The following is an 18,118-nucleotide window of genomic DNA, read 5'->3' as shown; positions in this document are numbered from 1 at the left end:
CCATTTATGGTTCCTGTATTTCAAAACTCTGAGAAAAATGTATGTTTATATTCACCATTTCTGCTTCTCTTCTTTTATTCCTGAAGTTCCAGTTTTCTCTCTGCTGTCATTTTCCTTCTCCGAAGAATTTCCATTAGCATGTCTACTGGAGACAAATTATCTTCGTTTTCCTTCATTGATCATATCTTCATTGTTCTTTCATTCCTAACAGTTTTTTTCCCCTGAATATAAAATTATGAGTCGACAATTCTTCTGTTAAAGCACTTGAAAAATGTTGTTCCCTTGTCTTTTGGCCCTTGCAGGGGCCAAAAGTTTGTGAGGGGAAATCTACAGTCTTTCACACGGTCCTCTCTCTGTGGTGGTTTGGTCACTAAGTCATGTCCAGCTCTTTTGTGACCCACGGACTGTAGCCCGCCAGACTCCTCTGTCCACAGGATTTCCTAAGCAGGAGTACTGGAGTGAGTGGGCTGCCATTTCCTTCTCCAGGGGATCTTCCCGACCCAGGGATCAAACTCCAGGGATCAGTCTCCTGAGTTGCAGGCAGATTCTTTACCGACTGAGCCACCAGGGAAGCCGTCTATAAATGTGTCATTTTTCTTAGGTTGCTTTCAGGATTTTTCCTTTATCTTTAGTTATCAGTAGTTTTAGTATGAGGGCTTCTCAGGTGGCGCTAGTGGTAAAGAACTCACCTGCCAATGCAGGAGACGCGGGTTCGATCTCTGGGTTGGGAAGATCCCTTGGAGGAGGACGTGGTGTGTTTGAGTATGATTTTCTTTGAGTTTACCTTTTTTGAGGTTTGCTGAACTTCCTGAATCTGTAAATTTATGTTTTTCCACCAACTTTGAGCAGGTTTCAGCTGTTATTTCCTGAAGTTTTAAACTTTTTTCAGTAGCAATCTTTTTATGTTCTCCTTTCAGTCCTGCAGGGACCTGATATTAGATCTTCTGCTTTTGTATCACAGGCCTCTGTATCATAGGCCCTGGAGAGATTCTTTTTTTTTTCTCTCTGTTGATCAGATCAGATTATTTCTAGTCATCTATTTTCAAGTTCACTGACTCTGTCAGTGATGGCTCTGTCATCTTCATTGACCCAACACAGTGAAAATTTTATTTCAGTTGTTGTATTTTTCAGTTCTAAAGTTTCCACTTGGTTCTTTCAGGTTTTTTTTTTTTTTAACTGCTATTTCTTTGCTCAGAACTTATGTCTTTCCATTTATTTTGAGAATGTGTACTCTTACCTCATGATTATAATAGCTGCTTTAAAATATGGTATTTTCAACATCTAGGTCATCTTGGAGTTGGTGCTTGTTTGTCTTTTGTCTTGAAAATTGTTGGCATTTTCCTGGTCCTTCGTATACCAAGTAATTTTGGACTATATTGTGGATCTGTCTAATGTTCTATTGTGACACTCTGTTCTGTTAAAATCCTTGGTAGCGTGTTGGTTGACTGATTTTCAAAGCAGGCAATCCATCCAGCTAGTTTCAGAGTGCATGTCCTGACCTGCCCTCTGTGGTTTCACTCTCAGTCTAGTTTTCAGAGCCGTTGCAGCTCCATCAGGCCAGCCCATGAGGGCAGCTCCCAGGAGCCAGTCCTAACTACCCTTAGTCAGGTTCTCAACGCTCTCACCGGGTTGCTTTGGGTTAGTTTCACATGTGTGCACATCAGAGAGTGTGCACACATCAGAGCGTGTGCACCTGGCACCTCCTTCATGCACCTGAGCTTCCCTTTCTCCAGCTCTCTCCTCTCTGTGATTTCTTCCCACCCTCTCCAGCAGTCAGCAACCCACTTTTTGGTCTTGTGGTTGGAAAATCTTCAGGTTTTAGTCTTTCTGTGCTGTTGAATGCTTCTCATGACTGGGTCCACCTCCAGGGCAACACGGTGAAAGAGAAAAGGAGAGAGAAAACAATGTGGATTTCTTCAATCCTCCTTGAACACAGGGACCCCTTTCACCATCCCCTCTGTTTCGAGAGAAGTATTTCAATTTGGGGTACCTACTGGGCCAGTACCATTGCTTGGCACCATCATAGAAGTGTGGTTTTGCAACTTGGCTTGCTTCCCTTGTGGCTTAGCGGGTAAAGAATCCGCCGGCAATGCAGGAGACCTGGGTTCGATCCCTGGGTTGGGAAGATCCCTTGGAGAAGGGAAAGGCTCCCCACTCCAGTATTCTGGCCTGAAGAATCCTGCATAGTCCATGGGATCACAAAGAGTCGGACACGACTTCCACTTTCTCTTGCCTCAGATCAGGAATGGAACAGTAAAAAATGCCAAGAAAGGGGAGGATTCCCTCATGTCCTTTGTACTTTAGGGGCTTGCCTTCCTAGTTCTTTGGTCAGAAAAACAGGCTTTCTTTCGAGGCTTTTTCTGTCCACATCCAGTGCACAATTCCACAATTAGAACTGTCTTTAAGCAGCTCTTAAAGTGGAAATAGGGAGGGAGAAAAACCCATGAAACTCACCACTATATAAGTTGGTCTTCAAGTTTTGATCCCCGCCCCCACCAGTATCCTATTACTTACTTTTGGGTGTCCTCAGAGAGTTGCTTTCTGTATTCTGTCCAGAGCTGTAATCAGTGGTAGAGAGGGGGTGAAGGGGTGAAATAGACGTGCCTGCTCCTTTCTCCCTGGGACATCTCAGGACTCTGGCCCTGCCTGGAATGTTGCTCCCCAGGATGGCACAGCACCTTCTCATCACTCAGGCCTCAGGGAGCTGCTCTCTGACCTTCTTGGCTGAAGTGCCCCCGACCCCACCCTGGTCCCTCATTCTCAGTCACATTCAGTAGCTGAAGTTACCTGATTCACTTATTTTTCCAAGTGTTTGCTATATGTTCCGGCCATCAGAGCATGAGCTCCTTGTGGACGTGGGTTCCGTCTGCCTTGCTCGTCACTGTGTTTGTAGGACCTAGGGCAGCACATGGGAAGAGTTCGTGACTGGTGAACTGGTGGACAGGGAGGCTAGATCTGCCTGTCAAGATCTAAAAGGGCAGGCCATAGTAGAGGAACTATGTAAGTTCTGGAAAAGGCCATGGAAAAACCTTCCGATCTCTCCAGAGGAGACAAGGATACAAAACAGGACAGAGGAGAAATGAATGGGAAATCAGTAGGAGTGCCTGGTTTGAGCATGAGTCACCAAGAAAAATAACCAAGCCTCATAGCCCAATAAAGAAATCAGGGTGTATTGGATGTGTGTTTAGACAGTGGGATCATTTTGGTAGCGTGTTGACTTTGCAGAGACAGAACAGGCCTCTCAGGACCTCCATCCTTTTTGGGGGAAGTCCAGGTGAGCCCACTGGGGTCAGGTGAAGTCTAACAGTGACGGCAGGGGACTGTGTGTCATTAGGACCTACAGTCCTTTAAGCAATAGTTGTGAAAATGCAACATAATCCACCCAACCTTCCAAAACCTTAGTGGTAAAGTAGCATTGCAAGGAGATCAAATGAGTTAATCCTAAAGGAAGTCAACACTGAATATTCACTGGAGGAACTGATGCTGAAGCTGGAGCTGTAATACTTTGGCCACCTGATGTGAAGAGCAGACTCATTGGAAAAGACCCTGAAAGCTGGGAAGGATTGAAGGCAAAAGGAGAAGGGGGCGGAAGAGGATGAGATGTTTAGATAGTATCACGGAGTCAATGGACATGAATTTGAACGAACTCTGGGAGACACTGGAGGATAGAGGAGCCTGGTGTGCTGCAGCCCATGGAGTCGCAAAGGGTTAGTGACCAAACGACAGCAAAAACACAGTAGCAATAGAGGATTGGACTGGCTGATCTTTGGATCCCTTTCCATCCTTGAAGTTCCATGATTCTGTGGAGTCCGGTAGGCAGTTGGAGAGAGATGGAACAGGGAAGCAGGTGAGGTTGCCGTGCCAGTGGCATGGAGGTGTGGACAGCACCAGGTGGCAGCCGGGGGCAGGAACAGGGATGGCTTCTCAGAGAGTAGATGAGCTTTGGGGGGAAGGAGGGAGAAGGAGTGGGGGGCAGGTGGGGAGGGAGAGGCACTCACTGAGGGCACATGTTCTCCAGGTGGTGGGTGTTCCAACACATGCTGTGATTTAAAGAGCAGCGTCACGAAGGGGACGAGAGAGGGGAGAGATGGTTAAGAGTGTCACGTGTTAGGCAACAAAGGCTCCCGGGCTTGGCAATGTAGAAGTACCTGGTGGATTTGAAGACTTTGGGTGGTCAGTGGGAGGGCAGGTCTCAGTCAAGGGAGGTGTGCCAGCCGTAGTTCGCCTGTGTACCCCACAAGCTGGCTTCTGCCAAAAGAGGAATGAAAGTGGGCCCACCCTCATGTGGTCCATGTCAGCAGGAGGAGGGAGAAGACTCCACCCAGTGGCTGCCGGTCCAAGAACTCCTGTCTGCCAATCCACGGGGAGTCAAAGTCTATGTAACTCACCAAAGAGGCACCGCTCTAAACAAGACACTTTGAAAGTGACACACAGGTCAACAGCCCAGTGGGGGCTTCTGAGGGCCACCATGCTCTCAGTGACCAGTAGGTACAGAGCGCTGTCATCAGGCAACCTGGGGGCCGTCCCCGACAGCTGAGACCAGCAGCAGAGTTTCTCGGAAGGATTTAAAGGAGAAGCCTCGTAGAGAGCGGACGATCACTGCTTAATTTGTTGGCTCCAGTGCCGTGGCCTGCTGTCTGCTTTTTTATTTTTTTATTGTGTTTAGTTATTTTCTTATTTTTTGGTTGCAAGGACTTTCCTTGTAGCTCAGTCAATAAAGAATCTGCCTGCAATGCAGGAGACCTGGGTTGGATTCCTGGGTCAGGAAGATCCCCTGGAGAAAGAAATGGCAACCCACTCCAGTGTTCTTGCCTGGAGAATCCCCATAGACAGAGGAGCCTGGAAGGTTCCCAGTCCATGGGGTTGTAAGTATCGGGCACGACTTAGCGACTAAACCATTATCGTTACCACTTTTTGGCTGCACTGGGTCTTCACTGCTGTATGCGGCTTTCTCTAGTTGCGGCGAGCGGCCGGCTCCTCTCATTGTGGCGTGTAGGCTCTGCAGTGTGGTGGCCTCTCGTTGCGGAGCACGGGCCCTCGGCACACAGGCGTCGGTAGTTGCGGCACATGGGCTCAGTGGTTGTGGCTTGTGGACTTAGTCACCAGGAAGCTGTGGAATCTTCTTGGACTAGGGGTTGAACCCATGACCCCCTTAATTGGCAGGCAGATTCTCAGCCACCGGACCACCAGGGAAGTCTTCTGCTGTCTGCTCTAAATGTAGGACGGGAGCAGAAGGTCCCATGAGAACCTCCTCTGGAGACAGCGGCCGCAGGCCTCACTCGCCCTAACCTTGCACAGGGCTGGGCACTCCAGCGGTGCTGGCAGAACTGAGCTCGCTGAAGCGAAATACAAATGTTAAGCGAAAAGATCCTCCGCGCATAAAACCACGGTGGCCCTCTCACCTCTGTGCGCTGAATTGCCTGTTGGGTCCTCTCCTCTGAGGACTGACGCTAGAGGAGCCGCCAAAGCTGGAGCTTCAGCTGGAGTGAAAATGATGAGAAAGGCTCACCTCCAGCATGGGCGGGCCCTGAGCTGATGGGCCGGGATTCCCGGAACTGGCTGTGTGATTTCCGCAGGCTGTTTCACCTCTCCAAAGCCCAGCGTCCCCCTTTGCAAAGTGGGGTGACGATGCCAACGTTGCTGGGAAATCCCAGACTCCGTGTGGCAAGTGACTGACAGCTCCAGCCCAACTGGAGCTCGTGAAGGTCATGGTCACCCCAGAAACCACGTCCGCCCCGCCCAGCATCACATACAGAGTCGCAGAGCTGCCCGGATCGCATAAACCTTTGCTGCAGTTTTTTCTTTAGATTTCTTTCCTCACAAGCAGCTCATGACCATGAATTATACGTCTCTCAAAGGGTGACCTGGGGGACTTCCCTGGTTAAGACTCCACGCTTCCAGTGCAGGTGGCATGGTTTCCTTTCCTGGGTTGGGAAGATCCCCTGGAGAAGGAAACGGCAACCCACTCCAGTATTCTTACCTGGGAAACCCCATGGACAGAGGAGCCTGGCGGGCTACTATCCATGGGGTCACAAAGAGTCGGACGGGATTTAGCAACTGAACAACGACAACAAGGGACTGAGATCCTGCGTATTGCACGAGACGACCAAAAAATGAAAAAACAAAGAGCAGCATGGGGCTTGTTTGCGGTCCTCCTCCTGGTTTTCCGGGTTCCTTTGGGGAGAAATTCCTGTGAAGGTCCCTGTGGGGGCTTGCTCACTCACCTTCAGGCAAGACACCCCGATCACCCGTGTGCCCGTGAGTGAACAAGGGTCCCAGCAGGGCAACCGCAAAGATAGAAGAGGCAAAAGGTTTTATAGGATCTGCTCCCCAAATTTGTTGTAGTGAGTGGGAGAGCCCAGGGCACCCCAAATTCCTTCAGCTACAGTCTTACTGAGCTTCATGGTGCCCTAACCACAGTCTTTTTTGAAAGTGTCTTCGGCACCCACCGTTCTGTGAGTAAATAGAATTTTGATCATTTTGTATTCCACAGACTCAACCTTTGAGCGTGAGCCGAGACCGAGTCTGTAGGTCATGTTCCCTAGGGTTCCCAGACTGTTTGCTTTGGTCCGAGTTATCACACCCACTTGTACATTCATAAATAGAAGTTTTGGGTTGTTTTCATCCAAAACCAATGTTGTGCTGTGTTCTTTTTTTTATCCCTCTGGGATTAAATGAACCCTTTTTGTTTTGTGAACCGCTGGAAAAGTTGAACAGCATTTATCTGGAAATAAGCAAGGACTCCTAACTAAATTTAAGATTTCCCTAACATGAAGCTGGGGAAGTAAGACTGTATTTTAAGAATTAAGTTAGACCAGATGTGAAATAGCAGACTTTTATAGTACTTTTGTCACGAATGGGGGTAGGGGAATCCCTTGAGGGATTAATGAGTCTTTTAAATTGAAACAGAATTATTTATAATTTTTTTTTCTTTTAAGACCAAAACAGAAGGTTGCAGATTCAGAACTAGCTTGTGAACAGGCGCATCAGTACCTTGTCACCAAAGCAAAAACCAGATGGTCAGACTTGTCTAAGGTGAGAAAGCGATTGTTTCCTTAAAAGGGAAGGTCATCTATTTCAGTGTTCCAAGGTCACTGGGATTATGGAGCTGTTTTGATCCAGTCACTGAGATGGGAAAGCAACTTTTTATACCCATGTAGTGCCTCCTTTGATTCTTAAAATACTTTTTCAAAATAAATTCTCACATTCAAGGTCAATTTTGTCTTTAGGGAAAAAAAGTGATTTTAGGAGTTACATGAACTGAAATTCCTGGCTTTATCTCAAGTTTGATATGAATTAAAAATTTAAATGAAGCAATGTAAAGGCTATCATATTTATTTTTACACAGTTATAAAGTGTTAGTCATTCAGTTTTGTCTGACTCTTTGTGACCCCATGGAGTATAGCCCGCCAGGTTCCTCTGTCCATGGAATTCTCCAGGCAAGAATACTGGAGTGGGTAACCATTCCCTTCTCCAGGAGATCTTCCCAACCCAGGGACTACACCCAAGTCTCCTGCATTGCAGGTGGATTCTTTACCATCTGAGCCACCAGGGAAGCCCCCACAGTTATAAACATGCATTTTAAAGAGATGTTTCTTCCTTTCCTGCCAAAATTATGAAAAGCACATTTTCAAGGTGAATACCCTCCATGTGAAGCGATGTAAATTGTGATTACCGTGTCAAGATGGACAGACACTGTAACAGTGACAGCTATACCTGCACGACAGTAGATCTGAAATGCAAGCCCGGGTCATCCTGAAGTTTAGACTGTGGTGTCAGTATTTCTCAGTGCAACAAGGACCCAGTAACTTCACTTTTAAAAGCATTTGTAAACTGCATCATAGGAATACTTTCACACTGTTCTGAAGAACATCTCCACTGTATCCATTTGGTCATTTTCTTTCTGTGTTCTCTCTCTTGGCCTGTGTCCAATGTGAAGGCCTGCTTTTAAGCAGCCAGACTGCCACTTCCTTGGTCCCCGTCCTCAAAGCATGGACTCTGCCAGCCCGGGCCAGCAAATCACATGGACCGAGGCTGGAGTGGCCTTCCAGAGTAGTCCCCTGGGCCGAGGAGCGCAGGGCGTGATCCGGACCGCACATGTGGGCACACAGGGCCCATACCCCAGCAGGGAGTGGGCAGAGCTGACACCGTTAGCCACGTGCCCACCCGCTCCTGCTTCCCTCCGACCTTCAAACTCCCTCAGGCTGGACCAACTCAGGAAAACAGCCCCTTCTGCCCAGCCTGCCTCTCCTCCTGGCTGCTCTGCCCTCCTTCCCTTATGGGAGCAGCCGCCTCCCGGGTCCACTCTGGGCGCTGCTGCCTGTGGGGCCAGGGCCTCCCGAGGGCCACCTCCAGGTCCCTTCACCGCTTCTTCCAACCCCAGCTTGACATCGTACAAACTGCATGCCCGGGGGCGGTGTGGGTGTGCCTGCTCCCTCCTGGAGGCACTCACAGACCAGGGGTGGGGACAGTCAAGGAGCACAGGCCGGTTATTAACAAGGCAGACAGATGCTGAAAGGAGCGGGCTGCTGGGAGCGGCCGGAGGCTGGGGAGGCCTTTGCTTCTGCCATGTTCGGCCCACCCTCCCTGAAACGCCTCCACCTTGGCTCCCTGACACCCTGCAGGCCCCCCTGACTCCTGGCCCGGCCTCCCGGCTGGTTGACCTACTCCCGGTCCCAGCCCTCTCACTCCACCTTGATTCCATGGCCTCTCTTAGCCACCTTCATCCTTGACGCTGAGCAGAGCCCCAAACTACGTGTGGAAGAGCCGTGGGGACCCCAGAGCTCTGGGCTGCTAAACCAGCAGCCCCCAGTGTCCCCCCCATGGAAAACTCTTCCATCTCTCCTAGAACTGAGCCTGGTGGGAGTGGGGCGGGGAGGGGACACGGACGATTACGGTGGAAGAGGGATTTCAGGGGCCTGGAAGGGGGTGGGGTTGGGGGAGGAGGCGCTTTGTCCAGAACCAAGCTCTGGGCCACCTTACCGGCCCCCGCAGGACTAAGTGACCCGGCATATGTGGACCGCCCCGCCGCTCTCTCGGTTTATCTTTAGTACTGCACTGAAGGGATTAGTTCTGGATTCTAAACCGGCAGAAAGTAAAGCCCAGAAACAAGATCAGCCGTATTCCCACCAGACCGCCTGGTGATGACACACAGGTTCTCATGGGCGTTCACATCCACACTCTTCACTGCTGGGTCCCAGCATTTAGAGATGGTGCAGGGGTCTCCCTTCTGCTGCGTTTCTGTTGGGAATTCATGAAACAGGACCTGATAATATCCCAAGGGCGTGTATTCTCCAGTAAAACTGCACTTGAACTTGAACAAGGGTTCAGGGTTTAGTCATCTTGTGACCTTCACATATAGGGTCACGTAGCCCACCAGACTTCTCTGTCCATGGGATTCTCCAGGCAGAATACTGGAGTGGGCTGCTATGCCCTCCTCCAGGGGATCTTCCCGACCCAGATTTCATACCTGTGTCTCTTACGTCTCTCCTGCCCTGGCAGGCGGGTTCTTTACCACTGGTGCCACCTGGGCAGCCACATAAGGTCACGGGGCTCCCCATTCCTGTCACACACAACTGGGGGCGCCTCTGCTGGATCCTCAGAAACACAGAGGAGTCATCCCCTCTGGGGGCAGCTAATATGCTCGTCTATTGAAGTATTTTTGGAAAATAAGGTCATTGGTTTCTTCAGCAAATATTATTATGAGCTGACTATGCCCTGTTAGGGAAGCCACTCAGTTGTGTCTGACTCCTTGCAACCCCATGGACTGTGGCCCACCAGGCTCCTCCATCCATGGGATTTTTTAGGCAAGAGTATTGGAGTGGGTTGCCATGCCCTTCCTCCAAGGGATCTTCCCCACCCAGATTGAAGCCAGGTCTCCCACACTGTAGGCAGACGCGTTACCCTCTGAGCCACCGGGAAAGTCCTTGTTGCAAGGTATAAAGATACAGTGACCAAAAGTGAGATAAAGACATGTCTCTGCCCCCAGAGGCTTGTGTCATAGAGACCAACAGGAACTCTAAAGAATGGCATGGATCACAATGGCAGCGGTGGCAACGGTGCACATACAACAGGGTGCCCTAGAAGAGTTCACTAGTAGAAAGATGAGCAGGTGTTGGACAGGCGTGCAGGGGAGGTGAGAACGTCAGGCCCGACGCTGAACCATGGCAAGGGGTTTGCGGGGCTGACCGGCGTGGTGGGGACTGCAAATAGTTCAGCACGGATGGGGCAGACCTCGGGTCAGACCAGGTGGTTTTCAGTGTGAGGCAGTGGATGGATCACAACAGGCTGTGCATGCTGTTGCTTTAAAAAAAAAATTGTGGTAGAGGCTTCCCTGGTGGCTTAGTGGTAAAGAATGCGCCAGCCGACGCAGCAGACATGAGTTTCATCCCCGGGCCGGGAAGACCCCACCTGCCATGAGGCAGCTAAGCCCATGGGCCACAGCTTCTGAGCCTGTGCCCGAGAGCTCGGGAACTGCAGCTAGGAACACACGTTCCACAGCTGCTCCAGGCCCTCGTGCCCTGGAGCCCTCACACGGCACCTAGAGTAGCCCCTGCTCTCGGCAGCTAGGGAAAAGCACATCCATGGAGACCCATCACAAAATAAATAAGCATATGAATAGTGTTTATATATTTTTGGATTTCTGTGGTGCGTGGCAGGAGTAAATAAATGAATAAAATTATTATTTTTTAAAATCGTGGTAACATAGACATAACATGGTTCTTCTGACTACAGGGCCCCAGGAAGTGCTTGCCCGCTGGAGCAGGCTTCTAGGGGTGGGGGCTGGTTGTGGATCCAGGGTCAGCCTGATAGTAGGCAGGTCTGCTTCCCCGCAGCTGGGATCTTAGGTTCCCCGACCAGGGATCGAACCCCGGGCCCCTGCAGTGGAAGCGCCAAATCCTAACCACTGGACTACCAGGGAAGTCCAGTGATACGTCTTAATCCTCCTTGTCCTCTTAGAGTTTTTAAATCAGTTTGTCAAATTCTACAAAGAAAAAAAAAAACAACTATTGGGATGTTTGGCAAGAAATGACATCTCTACTACATAGAGCCTTCTGATGAATGAACACAATGTAGTTCCATTTATTTTGATCTTTTAAAATGTTTTTCAAAGCAGTTTTAAACTTTCCAATGTAAAAATCTTACAATCATTTATAAGATTTGTTCCTCGGACTTTCTATTTTTGGTGCTGTTGTAAATTTTTTTTTAAAGTTCATTTTCCATGTCTGATATATAAAAATGTGAATAATTTTGCCTATTGATATAGAATCCCGGGGCTCCCCTGGTAGCTCAGATGGTAAAGAATCCACCTGCAGTGTGGGAGACCTGGGTTTGATCCCTGGGTTGGGAAGATCCCTGGAGAAGGGAACAGCAGAGTGGGGAGTTAATTTGGAACATATACAAATTTGGAACAGCTACCCATTCCAGTATTCTGGCCTGGAGAACTCCATGGACAGAGGAGCGTGGCAGGCTGCAGTCAATTGGGTTGCAAAGAGTCGGACATGACTGAGCGGCTTTCATTTTCAGTTTTTATAGAATCCAGATTTATTGCCACTTTCTCTTATTGTAACACTTTATTTGTGAATTCCTTGTATACCAGTATATACAGTCTTGTCATTTGTGAATAATGACAAGTACATTTCTCCCTGCCCTGTTGTTATACTTTTTTTTACCAACTTTAAGTTGCTTAACTACACTGACTGGCACCTCCAGTACGATGCTAAATAGAGAGCAATAGAGATGTTCTTGTCTGATTCTTAATCGTGCAGAAAGTGTTTCGTGGTTTCACCATGAAGCATGGTGCTTGCAGAGGACTTGGGGATTGAACCCATTGTGTCTTCCTCGCAGTGTGTTGGAAGGAGGAAGAATGAACTATTGTTTAGAAACAGTTTAAGACAGTGTTCAATGCCCTGTTCTACCTGCTTTCTCAGACTGTGGTCCTTTAAATGCCTGACACACTCCCAGAGACCCTTTGCACCCCTTGCGGGTGTTAAAATGGTACCATGTCACCTCATCGTAAAAACTAGTATCACGTCCCTTGGGGAGATGATTACCCCGAGCAGTGTGGGCTGCGCCTCACCTCTCAGGCTCTGGTTGGCCGTTAGTGCTAACAGTGTTTGAACCCAAACTGTTGCTCAGGAAAAAAAATCCCAGCCACATGCCCAAGACCACGAATTACCCGGAAACAAGCCCGTTCTAGGATGTAACTCTTGTTGGCGTTCTGCTCTGTCATCTTGCTGAGCAGAGCGGGGACTGTATTTGGAGCATATACGAAGCGGAACCTGGGGACCTCCCTGGCTGTCCTGGACTTAAGATTCACCTTCCAACGCAGGGGGCGCGGGTTCCATTCTTGTGAAGGGGCTAAGATCCCACCTGCCTTGTGGCCCCAAAACCAAAACATAAAACAGAAGCGATATTGTAACAAATTCAACAAAAGACTTTAAAAATGGTCCTCGTCAAAAAAAAAAAATCTTAAACCAAAAAACTAAACAGGAGGCGAGGGGCGTAAGGGGAAGTCTTAGACTGTCCCAGATACTCTCTGAGTGCATTTTACATGTTACTAAACGCTGTCTTCTACTATTGTAGAATTTTATAGAAACCGACAGCGAGGGCAACGGCATCCTTCGACGACGGGACGTGAGGAACGCGCTGTACGGCTTTGACATTCCCCTCACACCGAGAGAGTTCGAAAAGCTCTGGATGAGGTGAGTGGCGTCGGAAAGCTGGCCCTCTTCCTTCCCGACTGCCAAATTCAGCACCGGGTTTTCATCATGCCTTGGGGGTCAGGCAGGGCCAGGAATATTTTCCTGTGGTTGTAGCTGCCCTGTTCATCCCCCAAAGCAGGCTTGGCCAGCAGGCCGGCCTTTTGGAGCACAGGAACCAGGTCAACACTTGTCACCAGCAGTAGTGAGGGTTTTGCGTTTCCAAGGAACCGCACACTCGAGCACATCCTTTCACTGTTTCAGAGAATGAAGTCACTCCCCAAAGACCTCTGTCTAACACAACTAGCTCCGCGGACAGACCCGCAGTGGGTTAAGGGAAACGCAGTCTCTCCATTGCCCGGAGATGGAAATCAATGCTACACAAGTGTTTTATAGACTAGTAATTTGTTGGAAGAAAATAACCAAACTTTTGGCAACTTGGAATAGTTTCCCGAGGGTATCTTAAACTGAAGCTAGGACCTAGTATTGGCTGCATTTTTCAAAATGTACTTTAGACTAAGCTATTTCTGAACCAGGCCCCCCATCACAACCTTCCCTGGGTAGATTGTCTAAGTTTGGAGGTGCACTCACCACGCGGTCCATTTCCGAGTTCCAGATCCATCTTTGAATTGCTCCTTCATTATATGTTAGTCGCCGCTGGCATCCCCCAGGGTTGTACCCCAATATTGCAGGTCCTCTCGGGGGCCAGCTCACGGAACAGTGCATGCAGTTTTTTTTTTTTTTTTTCCAGCATTTCATCTGTTTAAAGTGGAAAGCTATAATGTTGGCTGAGTTTAGAATTAGGTGGGCTGTTTTGTGTCTAATTTAGAAAAGCATCGTGAAGTTCTTACAAAACCCTTATTCTTCTTTTAGATCAGTTCCAACCCAGGGTGAGTTTGGTCTCCCTGCCCGTTTTCCCTTTTTAACAGACTGAGTGAGTGGGTCCACCTGAGGACTCAAAGGATGGGGTCGCAACGGGCAGACGCACGGAGCTCTCACCATGTAGACATTTCAGATGATACAGAGATGACTGTGTCATTTTGACGTTTAGAGAGCTGTTGGTGGGCACAAACATTCCCCCACTGCCCTGCAACACTGGGGTGAGTGTCGCCTGTTATAAGTGCCAGAGGAGGGACAGGTCCAGCAGACAGGGAGCTGAAACAGGGGTGCTGTGGGCATGGAGGAGTGATGCTGAAATGGTTCCTAGGGTCTAAATGGGGCAGGGGGATGGGCGAGGGGCTCTCCAAGGTACCTGGGCTCCAGGCTAAGGAAGGAAAGGTGAGGCTGATTGCCTGGAGCAGTCCTCGCTTTCCGGCAATACTCACGGGACATCTGGAACAACGCAGTCTGAGTGGCTGCGATGTGGGTCAAGTCTTGCTTCAGGAAGATGAGTCAGGAGGCCTTTCAGAGGAGGGATTGATGGGGGGTGTGGGGCGTGAGGGGACGGCTGTCTCCATCAGGGAGGGTGGGATGCGCCCCCAGGCTGGGTGCCAGCCTTAGGGATGAGGGGTGTGACAGTCAGGTGTCCCTGGAGGTTCCCTGTGGAAGGAGGGCGCACCTAGCCCTCTTCCTGATGGGAGACAGAGCAGGCTCCCCTGTTCATGGGAGGGAGACTCTCACTATTACCTTTGGCTAAAGTTTCTTTATCCGTGTATTACCACTATCCTATAAATACACAATGTCTACCCTGTGCTGCAAACTGAGATAAGGACTTCGCCCACCTTTGTGTAGCCGGCTGCTCGCCGTGGATGGTGAGTGGCTGAGAGCTCTGCAGCTGCGTGGCCGTGACCCCTGCCTCCACCCCTTCACTGTGGCGTGGCCCCGTCAAGTTCCTTAACTTCTGTGCCTCGCTCTGCTCTGCTAAGTTAGCTCCAGCGGTCAGGGTCAGCTGCAATAACAAACGAGACCGACATCCCAGGGGCTTGTCCCAATAATGATGTCACGATTTAGTGTGGGTGGTGGGGAGCTCTGCCCTCAATCACTCGGGGTCCAGGAGCGCCCCACCCCCCACCCCCTGATCTTAAACGTCTGCCAGCAGAGATGGGGAATGATCACAGAGGGCCGGTCTGGGTCAGGCTTTGTAAGGTCCAGGCCTGGAAATGTGGCTGTCACTTTGCCCAGACTCTCTGGACCAGAATCCCTGCACGTGGCTGCACCCCGGCCAGGGAGGCAGGGAGAAGCAGTCTGGACGTGTGTCCAGGGAAAGAGGAGCAGAGATGGGGAGCCCGCGATGCTGTCTCCGCATGTGGAGTCACTGCCAGGAAGAGGGGCGATGGAGACAGAGGGAGCCCCAGGAGTGTATCCACAGTGTCCCGGCAGGACCGCAGCAGCTGCTCTCATATTTACAGCCGAGCGGGACCTACGGGAGAGACTGATTACAAAGATGTCAGACGGACCAGGGGTCTGAAAGGGACTGCAGAGTTACTCAGAGGCCGGGAGGCCACTGCCCGCCCCAGGACTGGAAGAGCAAGGAAGGGGTTACCCAGAGACAAGGGGCTGCTCCCCGCCGGGGACTGGAGGGCAAAGGGGAGACAGGGTGTTTCCTGAAGACTGGGGAGTGGCCTCTACCCCCTGATGCCTCTCGGAATCTGCTGGAATCTCAGCCGCTGGGCTGGGCAGGAGCCCTGGGACCAGCCTGGCCCTGCCCTCTCCCCACCTCAGATGGACACAGCTCCCTGGGAAGACAGGCAGAAGGACAAGCACAGCGTTGAGAGCCGCCAGATGAACGTCCAGCCAAGTGGCAAAGGGGTGTCGTACCCCAGGACTGAAGCCTCACAGCAGCTGGACCATGTTGTGAAGGCAAGGACAAGGTGGGGACTCTGTCCTGAAGGCCAAGTGTTTAGTAGGGACAGATCGAGGCAGGTTTCCACATTCTAGAAAGATTACCCTGGCCACAGGGAGGAGGATGAATTTCCAGAGAGAAGAGGGAGGCACGGAGATGAATTGGGGCTGTCGGGGTTCTCAGTGAGAGGACGGGGTAAACTTCCCTGGGTGAGGGCCTGGAGGACTGGGAAGGAAGTGATAGGTGTGAGAGAGCTAGGAAGTGACCATCAGCCTTTAGCAGCCTAGAAAGGGGCTTCCTTGGTGGCTCAGCAGCTAAGAATCCACCTACAAGGCAGGAGACTCCGGTTTGATCCCTGGGTTGGGAAGATCCCCTGGAGAAAGAAATGGCAACCCACTCCAGTGTTCTTGCCTGGAGGGCTGCAGTCCATGGGATCTCAGAGTGGGACACGGCTTAGTGACTAAACAGCAGCAGCAGCTGGAAAGAGAGGCCGAGTGATGTGATAAGATGCTCCTTGGACTTGTCTGATGAGCTTGGGCAGAAATCAGGAGGCCACCCTGAAGTGGGCTGTGCTCTGAGCAGGGCTGTGCCTGGTCCCCTGGAGCTCAGGGTAAGCTATGTGACCTTAGGCCAGTGGCTCACCTTCTCTGAGCTTCAGTCAGCTGTCCCATGGCATGGCCGTGTGACCAAACAGTATAATAAGGGTACTCAGCAAAGATAAACTTAAAAATTAGTAGCAAAAAGATCATACAGATTTGAAATTACTGTCTGATAGGAATATTAATGCCCTCTGAAAATCCAGAAAAGCATTAGTCAGTCAGTTCAGTAGCTCAGTCCTGTCCAACTCTTGGAAACCTCATGGACTGCAGCATGCCAGGCCTCCCTCTCCATCACCGAGCTCCCAGAGCTTACTCAAACTCATGTCCATTGAGTTGGTGATGCCATCCAACCATCTCATCCTCTGTCCCCTTCTCCTCCTGCCTTCAATCTTTCCCAGCATCTAGGTCTTCTCCAATGAGTCAGTTCTTTGCATCAGGTGGCCAACGTATTGAAGTTTCAGTGTCAGCATCAGTCCTTCCAATCAGTATTCAGGACTGATCTCCTTTAGGATGGACTGGTTGGATCTCCTTGCAGTCCAAGGGACTCTCAAGAGTCTTCTCCAACACCACAGTTCAAAAGCATCAATTCTTCGGCACTCAGCTTTCTTTATAGTCCAACTCTCACATCCATACATGACTATTGGAAAAATCATAGCGTTGACTAGACGGACCTTTGTTGGTAAAGTAATGTCTCTGCTTTTTAATATGCTGTCTAGGTTGGTCATAGCTTTTCTTCCTAGGAGCCAAGCATCTTTGATTTTTAAAAAAGCGTAAGGAAGAGGAAAAGACAACAAGAAAGCAGCTGTACCCCACTCAGCAGACATGATAAACTCGGTGGTGTGGTTTTCCATCCATTTTCTAGGCATTTTTGTGACTTCGGTTAACCGTCCTCACCCTCCTGCCTCCCCCTCCACTGGCCTGCTCCTCTCGATGGCTCAGTGTTGGCTGAAACGGCTCACCCTGGTCTCCTCCCTCCAAGTCCCCACCTGCCCGCCGCACAAAGCAGGAGGTGTGGCCTGGCAAGGAGGTGGCCAGCGCTGGGCTGCCCAGGGCCCCCCGCCACTGAGCCCCCCGCAGCTGCTCATACAAGGAAGGGGCATGCTTCCACCCAGCGTGAGTGACAGGGACCCCAGGCAAGGCGGGAGCAGCTGGGGCCAATGTGACAGTCTGCCAGCTCCTGGAGTCCACTGGTGAGAATAAGAAAGCCCACCCCCAAAACTGGGTAGCCGGAAGTGATCCGGAAAATAACACTCAGCTCTTTTGAAAACACAGAATTAGAAAACGAGGAGAATATGGACAAATAATTATCATCCGTCACTCACTCAACACTTAAACGCAGCACCTGCGCTCTGTTAAAGCTTTTAGCTGTCCAGAGGGTCTCACTTACACTGCGGAAGTGAATTAATGCATTAACCCCCCGATCGCAGTGACTTGGCACATGGATGTTTTGCTTGTTATTCACCCAAAGTCTAGCATGTCTAGCAGCTCTTCTGGACACTTCTCTTCCAACTGGTGATTTGGGATCTGGCTTCCAGAGGTGGCTTCATTCTTCAGCAAGGTCCCCGGGGGTCTGCAGAGTGCAGCAGGTCAGCCCAGAGTGACTCACCTCTGCCCCCAGCGCATGGCCCTCAGATGGGTGGGCTCTAGCCCCGCCCTGGCCTCTTGGGGCGGACAGTGGGAGCAGGTGTGTGTTAAGCAAACCTGGCTCACGAGGGTTGGAGACACTCAGCCCTCAAACCTGGAGGAGGCCTTTGTGAAAGGAAACCTCCTAAGTGAAGTCGGTAGGAGCTTTCAGCCAGAGATTTCAGGAGCAACTCGTCTGGTTTCGGAGAGACGGCTGAGAATAAACTACAGGATGAACGTGCGTCCACTCATTCCTTCATCTGAGCGATCATTGAGCAGGAATTTCCCGAAACTTTTGAGACTGCAGGCCCTGTGCCAGATTTGGGGGTTTCAGAGATGAAGGCAGCCCCTTGCCCATGACTCAGCCAGGAAGACAGCATCCACGTGCCAGGAGGGAGAAGCCAGGCAGCCTG

At 50.4% G+C, this 18,118-nt stretch overlaps 1 protein-coding gene across 4 annotated transcripts in view; it reads left to right on the top strand.

The window, feature by feature from the left end:
- The window catches only part of EFCAB6 (EF-hand calcium binding domain 6), a 241,475-nt gene that overhangs the window by 164,001 nt on the left and 59,356 nt on the right, over positions 1–18,118 (top strand). For all 4 annotated transcript variants that reach the window (XM_070453475.1, XM_070453474.1, XM_070453473.1 and 1 more), the window contains 2 exons: positions 6,939–7,035; positions 12,586–12,704. In XM_070453475.1, the coding sequence (XP_070309576.1) occupies positions 6,939–7,035; positions 12,586–12,704 (216 nt within the window). The remainder of the gene's footprint in view (positions 1–6,938; positions 7,036–12,585; positions 12,705–18,118) is intronic.

This window comes from Odocoileus virginianus, chromosome 23 (genome assembly GCF_023699985.2).
Source record: "Odocoileus virginianus isolate 20LAN1187 ecotype Illinois chromosome 23, Ovbor_1.2, whole genome shotgun sequence".
Classification (NCBI taxonomy): Eukaryota; Metazoa; Chordata; class Mammalia; order Artiodactyla; family Cervidae; genus Odocoileus; species Odocoileus virginianus.
Note: the sequence above shows the minus strand (reverse complement) of the source record. Positions and strands in the feature narration are given on the sequence as shown.